The sequence below is a fragment of the Vanacampus margaritifer genome, chromosome 17 (assembly GCF_051991255.1).
Source record: "Vanacampus margaritifer isolate UIUO_Vmar chromosome 17, RoL_Vmar_1.0, whole genome shotgun sequence".
NCBI lineage: Eukaryota > Metazoa > Chordata > Actinopteri > Syngnathiformes > Syngnathidae > Vanacampus > Vanacampus margaritifer.
In genome coordinates, this window is record NC_135448.1 from 19,134,595 (window position 1) to 19,146,698 (window position 12,104).

Consider the following 12,104-nt stretch of genomic DNA (forward strand, 5'->3'; position numbering starts at 1 on the left):
AACTATTAATCCACCTGATCCAATTTGATTGTCATTTGCTGTTGGCACAATCTGTAAAGTGAAAAGTCAAACTTAATCCAGATCTGATCCAGATGGATTGAAATGTTCCGTTTATTCTTCAAAACTGCGATATGCGCCAAATGTCATTCAGATATCGACATTCCGCTGAGATTGAAACTAGATGTGTGCGCATAATCTGCCCAATGGCTGTCATGTCCGAGCAAACGTGGTCTGACGCGCGCGTGTCCTTGCTGGTCCGCTCCCGCACAGCCAAGCAAGCACACAGAAAGATGAAAAGCTCTCTTTTCATGCTTGTGTGCGCGCGCATGCGTGCAACAGATGCAGCCCGGAAACAGAAACGCACACTGCGGTTTTTTCTCTCTTTGATGTGTGTAGAATTGACATTTGAGAAGAGTTAGTAACTAAGAAGGCTGCTTCGATCTGGAAGATGTCGTACACGTGCTTGCAAGTGTTTGTAGTTCATTGTTGGCTCTACCGATGATGTTTTCCGCGACACGGTTTTGACGCAACAACCTCCGGTAAGTATTCTATCAAATTCTTTCAACTTGAATTGTTTATTCATTTTATTCAGCGCTGATCCAATTTGAATGAAAATTGTTATGCGTCTGTCAAATCAATTTCAATCCAAATCTGACCGTTTTGAATAAAAAGTGCTATTTATGGTCTTTTAATTGAATTGGATGATTAAATTGAGTCCAGATCTGATCCGGTTTTCAATTAATTTTGCTATCTGTATCCAGTCTGCGAAGTAATGTGTACAGACCGTGAATGTTGACCTAAAATAATCCAGATTTGCTCCAGTTTGAATGAAATTTGTATGTACTTCTTGAAATGTAAGTTGAATGCAGCTCGGATCCAGTTTGAATGGAATTTGCTGTGTGACGTCAAATCAGGTTGAGTCCAGATCTGATTCCGTTTTGAATTCATCTTACCATGCGTACTGTGTGTTTACAGACCGAATACATGTACTTAAATACATTAAACCAATTTTAAACGAGAGCTGATTTTGTTTAAATAAAACCTATTTGGATCCAGGGTGTTTAAATGTTCATTCAAATACGTTCTATCGAGATCTAATTCAGTTTTATTTCTTTTGACTCCATGTGCACATATCAGCCTAACTGTCCATCGTTCAAAATGGTATGGAAATCCTTTATTATTATTATTATTATTATTATTATTCCTTGGCTTTAAACTCAGCATGAGAATCTGTCCTTGTTTTACTTTTTTATTTGTTGTTAATGTTTTACATTTTGTCATTCTGTATTGTGGCGAGTTTGACCAAATTCGAAATCTTTTCTGGTTTGTATGAAATTTGTTTTTGATGCACGTTAGTATAATGTAAACCAGAATTTACCAAATGCAATCCGTTATGATCCAGATAAAAAAAAATTCTGTATGCAGTCTGTAAAACGTTTATTCAAGCCAAATGTAATCCGGATCTGATTCGGAAGCAATGTAAATGCACTTTCATACTTCATTTTCTTTCTTTATTGAGTGCTTTTTGTTGATTTAGACTTCGTGTTTTGATGAGTCATTTTGTGTAATAAGACGGAAAGGTGGAAGATGTTAATGATGACAAAGGAATGGAAGTGCAAGGCGAGTATCCTCGCACCTCATCTGTGAGCCCCCCCCCCCCCCAATCCTCGCTACCAGGCGTGCGTGCATCCGCTCATCCACGCTGATGTGCTTTTTTTTTTTTTTTGTGCCTCCCCTTTTGTTGCTCCTCTTTCCCCCCCCCCCCCCCCCTGCAGGATCCACTCAGCTCCTCCTCGAGGGGGGTCGCCACCACGGCCAGCCCCCAACCCAACCCCCTCCCACCACCACCACCTCCTCCTCCTTTCCTCGCTCTCGCGCCCGCCTCTTTCCCCGTCGCTCCTCCGGCTCCTCCTGCGCACACTCCGGCACCGATTGTTGACAAAAGACGGCGAGGAGGGCGAAGCGAGGCAGCGCCGTCTTTCTTTTCCACCCGCCGGAATCCCCGAACGGAGTCTAGCCGTTTTTATTGGCGCGTGACCGACGGAGAAGACGGAACGGGAAGACGGCGCGCGGAGGAGCCTCCGAGAGGGGCCCGCGATTGTTGTTCATCCGAACGTGGTGAGTCACAACGGGCTGCTTTGTGCGTCGGTCGCCGGGCGGGAGGGCCGAAGCCTCCGAAGCAACGTTGCGGGCTCGCTTTCCCCCTCCCCGACGTCCCCGTGTGATCCCGCTATCATATGATGCTCATTTCTGTCTACAGCCTGGAGCTCATCATAACACTTTTCCGCCTCTCTTTGTGCCTTTGTGTGTGTGTGTGTGCCCCCCCCCCCCCCGCACCCGCACCCCCCTCCCTCCAGACCCTCCGGAAGGTGTGGCCGAGGTGATTCGCTTGTCGCTGGTGGTCTGACCGCAGTCGGGCCCGGCGCGAAGACGACGACGACGACAATCATTTGAGAATTCGAGCATCAAATGGGTCGTCCGCTGTGAGGGGAAGCAGCAGCAGTCGAGCCTCGGAGGAAGGAGGCGGCAGGGAGGGGGGGGGGGGCCTCCGCAGCCCGGAATGGTGTGAGCTGACACGGCCAGGCAAGTCTGGATCTGAGCGGGGATCCGTCCTTCCCCCGGAGCCTGCGCGGCCCCAAGCCGCGTGCCGAGCCCTCCAAGATGGGGAAGTGCGACGGCAGATGCACGCTGCTGGTCATTTGCTCCCTGCAGCTGGTGAGAGCCCAACAACAGCACAGGACAGCACAGGACACACACTGATTTGCACATGAAACACAAATCCTCCTTAGGGGGTTTTTCTTGCGTGAAGTCAAAAATCAAGCTTTTATCCAGAACTGATCCAATTCCATTTGATGCTGTAAAAGTAACATCATACCAAGTTTGATTCAGTTTGCATGAAATGGGACGTTTGTATTTAGTCTTTAAGAAAACATGCGTTTATGCAAAATCTGTCAAATATACTGTCAAGTTAAATCCAGATTGGCTCCATCTTGAATGAAATGTGCCACGTACAAATTTAGTCAAACCACGTTGGATCCAAATCGAATGACATTTGAACTTTATCTTAAGGTGTCGTAATGTTTGCTTAATGGAATCCAAACCTTAATTCAGTTTGAACAAAGTAGGACATTTGTATTCAATCTTAATAATCCGCATGTAATGTCCACTAAAGTGAAACCAGATCTGATCCGGTTTCCATAAAAAAATTTCTATATGCAGTGTCTGGAAAATGTAACGTGTCGTTTAACCTACATCGAAATGAAATTTACTCTAAATGCTGTAAAACTAAAGTCAAATCAAATTCAATCTGGATTGCATTCAATTTGAATGTAACATGAAAATCATATTCAGTCTTGACTCAATCAAGATGTGATGTTTGATCTGGATGAGATCCAGATTCAATGGAATGTAAAATTTTAAATTTCAGTCTTTAAAGTTAAGATGTAGTTTTTACTCAATTGAATCCAGAGCCAATCCAGGTTCCATGTTTTTAAAATGTAACGTCAAATTTAATGAAGCATCAGCTCTAGTTTGATCACATTTGCTACGCGCATGCATTGGTATGCAATCAAATCAATGTCAAACCAAGTTCAGTCTAGATTGGATCCATTTTGAATCAAATGTGAAATTTGTATTCGGTCCTGATTGTGAGAATCGTTCGTGTTGAGCAAGTTTGATCCGAATCAAATCCACTTAGAGTAGAATATGACATTAATATTCCGTTCTTTGAGTAGTTGTCATGATGATATATTTACCAAGTTGATTCCGGATCTGATCCAGTTTCCATATGTGCTTTGTTTCCGTTTAATCCAGATCCACTCCGGTTTGAATGAAATATGTCTAGCCTGTAATGTGTGTTTAATCCGAATACGGTCCATCATAAGTGACATTTTCTGCGTCACTTCAAAGTACAACAAATCTGGATCTGATCCAGAATGCAAATATGTAAATAACGTGAACTGGAAAATGTTCCGATGCACAGATTGCCGTCTAGTGGTGAATTTCTTTCCGCTTTTGCTACCGTGTATTTGATCCCTTCAGCAAGCGTCCCACCGACTCTCTTCGTATTTCCGCTTGTGTTGCGGGCCTGCGACTGCTCGTTAGTCCTGATAACGGCATCAATGTGATTTATTTACGCAGGGCGGCACTTTTTGCTAGTAAAGCAAGGCAAATCAATCAAAGAGATTACACGCAAGATATTTTGTTATCTCCGAAGATGGGACGGATAACGAGACGAACGGCCGCGCACTGAAAGCTGCTACACAAACACGGTTATTGCTTCTGGGAGGAGTTTTTTCTTGATAGGAAGGAACGGCTCATAAATTACATATCGGCCCGGCGCACAATACTGCACAGTGTGTCGGAGGGTAATTCCAGCGGGAGAAGGCCCGAGGGTCCTTGAACGCCTCACTTCAATGTTAGACTGTGTGTGCTGCTCGCGGGTATAATTAAAGCAGCGTGCTACATGCCGGTTAATCAGACATTTTTGTCCGGTACAGTCAGTGCTTTGGGTTTCAGCTGCTTTGTGTGTGTGTGTGCGTGTTTGTGTGTGTGTGGAGATTGGGGTGTGGGGGGGAGTTCTTTGCCCTCAAACATGCTCCAGAGGGCCCCTATTCGCCATCTGGTGTCCATTCTGGAGTTAAACTTAGCAGCTCCTTGTGTCTAAAAATAGATTTTTTTTTTGTCTTGTCCGAATGTAATAAGTGTGTAACACGAGCCCACCATGATTGAGAGTGTGTGTGTGTGTGTGTGTGTGTGTGGTGGAGGCCATTGTTGGGATTGCGGCCCGTACATCCTCATTAGTTTGGAAGGGATGGGGGGGGGGGGGGTCGCCGGGCTCCAGGCAGTTACCATGGCAACGGTTGCAGCAGTGCGCGCGAGCCGCGTGTCCCCGCCTTGTTGTAACGGGACTCCGCCTCCTTCTTGGGTCCCGATTCCCAGGTGGCCGCCCTCCAGAGGCAGGTGTTTGACTTCTTGGGGTACCAGTGGGCGCCCATCCTGGCCAACTTCCTGCACATCATGGCCGTCATCCTGGGCATGTTCGGCACCGTGCAGTTCCGCTTCCGATACCTCATCTTTGTGAGTACACGCGCGGTGAGTGATTTGGGTTTCCGAAAATGGAGGCGTCTGAGGCGAGCCTGTTGTGTGCTTGTAGTATGCGGTGTGGCTGGTGCTGTGGGTGGGCTGGAACTCCTTCATCATCTGCTTCTACCTGGAGGTGGGAAACCTGTCTCAGGTAAGATCTCCCGTCCTGCGTCTCCTCGTGATTAGACAAGCTGACACCAAGTTGACATTTTCTTGGAATATGTTGAAAATGGAACACGGTAGCAGACAAAAGTTTAATACAGATCCAATCCAGTTTGATTCCAATGTTCTATATGCATGGTATGAACTGCAATATCAAACCAAATTTAATCCCGATCAGATTTAGTTAAAATGAAATTTGAAATTCGTATTCAGAATCTTGATGATGTAACGTGTACTCAATTTCATCCAGATCCCGATCTAGTTTTAATTCAATTTGAAATGCCCATCTGGAAACCACAAAATCAAACAAAGTCTAATCCAGATCTGATCTAGTTTGAACAGAAGTGGCCGGGTTTTGTAAACCGCTGCTCATTGCTGATTGGCCGGGCAGATTCAGCGTCGCAATTCCGACATTTGCGGGGAGAAATGACAACCAAAAGGATACATGCTAAAGTTCCCTCTCTTGCCCTTAGTCTCCTCTTGAATAAAATCACAGAAGACCACCAAGCGTCTGGTTTTCACCCCCCCCCCCCCAATTTAAAATGCACTCAGGAGGAAAGTTGAAGATGGAATTGGATCTCACTTGAATTTGAAAAATAAGAGCAGCGTAGCAGGAGAGTAGCTTGAAGGCCTCTGGAGACGAGCGAGGATGAGGGGGTTGGATAAGCACACCCCCCCCCCCCCTTTTTTTTCCCCCCCCTCTCTTCCCCAGTGGTTTGGAAAGTAGTGGACCGTATTCCAGCAGCCGCAAAGTCACCCTCCCTCTCCGTAGCCTCAGGGCACATCCTGGCCTCATGCTTTTTTACCCCCTTTTTTTTTTTTCATGTGCTATTTTGGAGACCACCGCAAAGTCTACAAAGTGAAGTTCAAGTCTTTCCCCATTAAACCAGAATGTAACAATTACAGTGTTTTGCACGCCGTTACGTCAGCAAGATGCGTCTGCGGCGTCTCAACAAAGTGCTCTTTATATAATATTTATATGAACATGACGACGATGTTCCACTACGGCGAGAGAAGTTGCCCGGAAGGAAGCCGGTTATGTTAGGAGCCGTGATAAATGATTGCGGTCTTCTTTTCTTTTATTTACAATTTACTGGATTTCTATTGAGAAAAAAACACGACAAAAATATTGATCCAAAAAAACATGACAGGAGAATACAGCCGAGGCAACGGGGGGGCACTTTGACCCTAAGGCCACGGTAGCAAAACAGAATATCAGGAAAAGGCACAATAACAACAGTGACAACTTTTATATGAATGGGACCCGGCACCCCCGTAATGCATGGCGAATCCTCAGCACAGTTAGAGGCAGCCAATTTGGGTGAAAATAATCACCCAACAATGGCGGTTTCAAACCAAAATGGCCGACTTCCTGTTCAATTTCCTGTATGGGTCCTTTGAGACTTCTGTTATTACGTGTCCACCCACACAGATGTCGGGAGAATTTATTCCCGACCTTTCAAACTTTCACTTTGCCCCAAATGTGTCTGTTTCAAACCTAAACAGAGGTGGCAAATCCAGGTCCAGAAAGTAAAAACCCTGCCACAGTTTGGCTTTAGCCCCAGGTGCTAGCTAGCTAGCTCACTAGCACGTAAACGAGCACCATGGGAGCTAGCTAGGGACCTAGCTAGCTAGCACCTGAAAGTAAAAACCCTGCCACCGTTTGGCTTTAGCCCGAGTTGCTAGCTAGCTAGCTCACTAGCACGTAAACGAGCACCTGAAAGTAAAAACCCTGCCACCGTTTGGCTTTAGCCCCAGTTGCTAGCTAGCTAGCTCACTAGCACGTAAACGAGCACCATGAAAGCTAGCTAGCCAGCACCTGAAAGAAAAAAACCCTGCCACAGTTTGGCTTTAGCCCCAGTTGCTAGCTAGCTAGCTCACTAGCACGTAAACGAGCACCATGAAAGCTAGCTAGCCAGCGCCTGAAAGTAAAAACCCTGCCACCGTTTGGCTTTAGCCCCAGTTGCTAGCTAGCTAGCTCACTAGCACGTAAACGAGCACCATGAAAGCTAGCTAGCCAGCACCTGAAAGTAAAAACCCTGCCACCGTTTGGCTTTAGCCCCAGTTGCTAGCTAGCTAGCTCAATAGCACGTAAACGAGCACCATGGGAGCTAGCTAGGGACCTAGCTAGCTAGCACCTGCAAGTAAAAACCCTGCCACCGTTTGGCTTTAGCCCCAGTTGCTAGCTAGCTAGCTCACTAGCACGTAAACGAGCACCATGAAAGCTAGCTAGCCAGCACCTGAAAGTAAAAACCCTGCCACCGTTTGGCTTTAGCCCCAGTTGCTAGCTAGCTATCTCACTAGCACGTAAACGAGCACCATGGGAGCTAGCTAGGGACCTAGCTAGCTAGCACCCGAAAGTAAAAACCCTGCCACAGTTTGGCTTTAGCCCCAGTTGCTAGCTAGCTAGCTCACTAGCACGTAAACGAGCACCATGGGAGCTAGCTAGGGAGCTAAAGCCAAACTGTAGCAGAGTTTTTACTTTCTGGAACTGGATTTGCCACCTCTGAACCTAAATAGTCAATATCGTGTTGAATTTCAGGCACATGTCCTTGAGATTTCTTCTGTGTGCGCTCTTATGATAGGCTTGTCCACCCAATTTCACGTTGGTCATTGAAACTGGTGTTCGGGGCTCCTTTAAAAAAAAAAGAAAAAAAAGAAGAACTGTCCAGGTGCCGGCACATCCTTCTTATAATGTATGTGTACGTGTGTAGGACAGGGACTTTCTCATGACATTCAACACGTCGCTGCACCGTTCCTGGTGGATGGAACACGGTCCCGGTTGCCTGGTGACGCCGGTGTTGGACTCGCACTTGGCCCCCGACGACCACCACGTCATCACCGTCTCCGGCTGCCTCCTGGACTATCAGTACATCGAAGTGTTGAGCTCGGCCATCCAAGTCCTGCTGGCCGTAAGTATACAGCCAAGACACGCTACGTGAATGAAATCAAGTTAAATGAAATGAATTAAATCAAGTTGTCTTGTCTTTGAACAGCTATTTGGTTTTGTGTACGCATGCTACGTGAGCAAAGTCTTCCAGGACGACGAGGACAGCTGTGAGTGTTTCCACCTTCATCCCACATTGAATGTTTTGCCTGGCAAGTAATGTAGTGGTTCACACAGCATATGCACTGTTTTTATTTATTATTATTTTTACCCCTGCCGTTATTAGTGTCAACAAACCTATCGTCTTCTTCTTGTAATAACAAAGACGTCTTCATTTTTGTTGATTTTTTTAAAAAAATTATTGATTCTAATTTCCTCAGTCGATTTGATTTCGATTCACAAGAGTTCAGCTCCATTTGATTTTTCTCGATTTGATTCATTTTAGTTCAATCCGATATCAAAGACATGATAATAAAAAAAAAAACTCCACAAATATTCAAAGTAAATTTTGCGGAGGCAGTAAATGGTCAAATGATTTTTTTGTCTATTAATGATGAAAGTAACACGTTTTAATCACTTAAGTGTTACACAAACATTGACATCAGCAGGGATGAGATGAAAATATGTTCATAATCTCAATAATTGTAAATATAAACTCAAAGGATTTTGAATTGTCTTGAAGTGCAATAAGTCAGGCCTTTCATAAATGTAAGAAAATACTTTTAAATTCATGTGAATAGTAAATTTCAAGAAAACAGTAAGATACAAAAAATGACCTTTAAAATTCTATTTTCTTAAGAATTTATGGAGATGGATATGAAGATATTTAAAAAATCGAGTCATGTTTTATGAATCGATATTGGGCTGGAAAAGGAAATCGATTATTTGATTTATGTAAACCCAGCACTAGTAAAAATGTATTATTCCGTATTTACGTTAAATTTGCGAGTATTAGCAAATAAAAGAAACTGACTTCCTGGTTGAAGGGAGGACGAAGTCGCAAACTATTTAAAGACACGGGGCCCTCTAGTGGAGTAGTATTGGCATAACATTTATCAGTCAAGTGGTCGAGATGGCTCAACCAGCTTGGGATAATATCACCCAAAAAGGAATTTCTAAATCTGACTGTCGGTGCTTCAGCATGATGAGCCTGGTCGCACGTCGCTGGCGTGCGCGGGTTCAAAATATTTTTTAATTTCAGGGATTCCCTCGTGATCGTGTGATCCGAGTATGTGTGTGTGTGTGTGGCTGGAATATTCCTGTCTGTCATGTTGTGTGTGAGCCATCTGCGCGTCTCACGCCTCACAAATGAAGGCCTGCACTTAAACGATGACATGGAACCGTCACGCTGCAGGGGCGTGTGACACATCGTGTTTGTTGTCAGACTCATGTAGGTCAGACTTTTTATGAATGTAAAACAAAATCATTCTTTCCTCTCCTTCTAAGTCGACTTCATCGGCGGTTTCGACTCGTACGGCTACCAGCCTCCACAGAAGTCCTCGCACCTCCAACTGCAGCCTCTCTACACGTAAATCCATCTGGTTATAATCCTCGCCGCCTTCCCCATTTTTCAATCCTACTCTCTAAAAACAGTTGGGTCAAAAATAACCCAAAAGGGACAAACACAACTTTTGGCGGTTATTCAATTAACCCAAAAAGTTGGGTTGCGTTGTGGGTTAATTTCATTTTACCCAACCTTTTGGGTTAAATAACTAAAAATGTTGTAGGTTCATTTTTGACCCAATTCAATTGGGTTATTTAATTTAGCCAAAATGTTGGGCCAAATGAATAACCCACAAAACAAAAATGGGGTTGCTTTGTGGGTTATAAATTAAATTTTACCCAACCGTTTGGGTTAAATAACTCAAAAAGTTGGGTCGGTTCATATTTGACCCAATTCAGTTCGATTTACCCAAAAAGTTGGGTCAAGCGAATAACCTACGAGACAAGCTAAAACATTACACTCTAAAAACAGTTGGCTCAAAAATAACCCAAATTGGGTCAAGAATTGACTGACCCGTTTGAGATTATTTGGGTGAAATTAAATTAACCCACAAAAAGAAACCCATGTTTGGGGTTGATTTGTGGGTCATTCATCTCACTTCACTTTTTGGGTTAATTGAATAACCCAAATTCAATTGGGTCAAAAAAGAACTGACCGACTGAGTTATTTAACCCAAAAAGTTAAACAACACCAACATTTATTTAACCCCAAAAGTTGGGTCAAACTGAATGAACTGACCCAATTTTCTGAGTTATTTCAACCAAAAAATTGCCTCAAATTAAATTATCAACCCACAAATCAACGTCAACTGGATAACCCACAAAGTTGGGTCAGTCCCTTTTTGACCCAACAGTTTTTTAGAGTGTGACCTGTCCTCTCTGCACCCCAGGGCCGGCTAACGGACGCTTGCGCCTCCTTGAGGCTAATCAGTGCCACTGCGGATCGAACAAGGTGGTGGCCCCAAATAGGACTTGCTTACCCCGCCTTGGAGAAGACGTGTGAGAGTGTGAGTGTGTGCCTGAGGAAGATTACCATCCCTGAACGGAATGTACCAAACTCAGGGATGAACCAGCATGTCGGATGGGACGGAGCGGAATGAGGAGACAATACAAGTCAATTCACCAGAGACACACGTCTTTACCAGCCATCAACACAAAAATGTGTAGTGTACTACAGTATGTGTGTGTGTGCGTGTCACGGGATTAACCGGTGCTTTGAGATTGCACCTCGCACCATTGTTGTCGTGGGAGGGAGGGTCACGTAATTTAAAAAAAAAAAAAAAGAAGAAAAAAAAAAGGCACGGCTCATTGTCATTTTAGAATGTGTTGATGTCAAACTAGAGCAGTTTTAAAATTTCTGCTCCCAAAGTCATCTGCGGCCAGTACACAAAATGTTCCACGTAAACATTTCTAATAAAAAATTTGAAAAAAATCGAATCAAAATTGCAATGGCTAACTATATGGAAGAGGATTAAAGAAAGTGAAGAGGAAAAAATAAGTTTGCTCGTGCAGATGGCTTTGGGATCAGGCATTAGTGTGTCTATGGGGGGAATACTGTGCATGTAAATAACCAGACAATGACTGATTTTGATTAGGAAAAAAAAGAGGGGCTTGCATTAGATGATGGCGGGGGAGGGGGCGGGTGTATATTTTTTTCTTCATACCTGTGTCTTTTGTTGGTCTTCTCAATCTCAAAAATCTTCACACTCTGACACTTTTTATCTGTCAAACGGGAGACGAGAGGAGCAAAGGAGGGAGACAGGTATGAGGTGAACACCTTGACGTAAAGGTGCACGGTACAGTTTGAAATAATAAAAACACACTTTTTACATGGAAAACAAGAATTGTGTCCTCATTGGATTGTTTTTTTACGCTTCAACAGAAGCGTGGCTAGTTAGTACCGTGGTGAGTTAGCACGATGGCTAATATGATGGAGCGGCTTGAACCACATTTGTTTTTAATTAAAGAAAAATATCACCGACCGCCAACGTAATTAAACTGGTTTTAAATTTAAAAAAGTGGAATTGAGTCCCTTACTTCTTTCTTACCTAAAATATTTTTGCTTGGTTTGAGCCAAAATAATTATAAACTATAAACAAATACGCATTGTAGGAACACGTACCCTGTTACCATGGCGACAGTCTGCCTGCATTACGTCACCCCCACACGCTTTGCGGCAGTCTTCCCTTTAGCCCCGGGGGACCGAACGGGGAGAACCACCCGCTCAGTTCCAAGTGGCCGGGATGAGGCTTTTGTTTTGGGCTTTTTATTTATTTATTTATTTTTGGAAGGAGGGCGCCCTGAGTGACGTTCGTTGTGTCTGACCGCAGCACGTTGCCATGGCTGCCTGATACCTGGTTACCTGGAGACAGCCCTCCCCACCATCAATAACAATGGTTTTGTTTCGATTAAATTAGATAACGTGTCGTGTTTTCCTCAGTACAGTGAGATTGAGAAAAACAGGTTG

General features: G+C 44.2%; 1 protein-coding gene across 1 annotated transcript; it reads left to right on the forward strand.

Annotated features, from left to right (window-relative positions):
• Positions 1-1,825: 1,825 nt before the first annotated feature.
• On the forward strand, positions 1,826-11,481 carry nkain1 (sodium/potassium transporting ATPase interacting 1). The gene is made up of 8 exons (XM_077549212.1): positions 1,826-2,118; positions 2,358-2,715; positions 4,942-5,079; positions 5,156-5,236; positions 7,962-8,159; positions 8,244-8,304; positions 9,581-9,662; positions 10,528-11,481. Exons 2-8 carry the CDS (start codon positions 2,662-2,664, stop codon positions 10,535-10,537), a joined length of 624 nt encoding a protein of 207 aa, XP_077405338.1. The 5' UTR covers positions 1,826-2,118; positions 2,358-2,661; the 3' UTR covers positions 10,538-11,481.
• Positions 11,482-12,104: the final 623 nt, after the last annotated feature.

Excerpts from the sequence above, each read along its gene's own strand:
- nkain1 (XM_077549212.1), top strand. The coding sequence starts at position 2,662 with ATGGGGAAGTGCGACGGCAGATGCACGCTGCTGGTCATTTGCTCCCTG. Across the intron at positions 2,716-4,941 it reads TCATTTGCTCCCTGCAGCTG|GTGGCCGCCCTCCAGAGGCA; the intron begins GTGAGAGCCCAA and ends CCCGATTCCCAG. Across the intron at positions 5,080-5,155 it reads GCTTCCGATACCTCATCTTT|TATGCGGTGTGGCTGGTGCT; the intron begins GTGAGTACACGC and ends GTGTGCTTGTAG.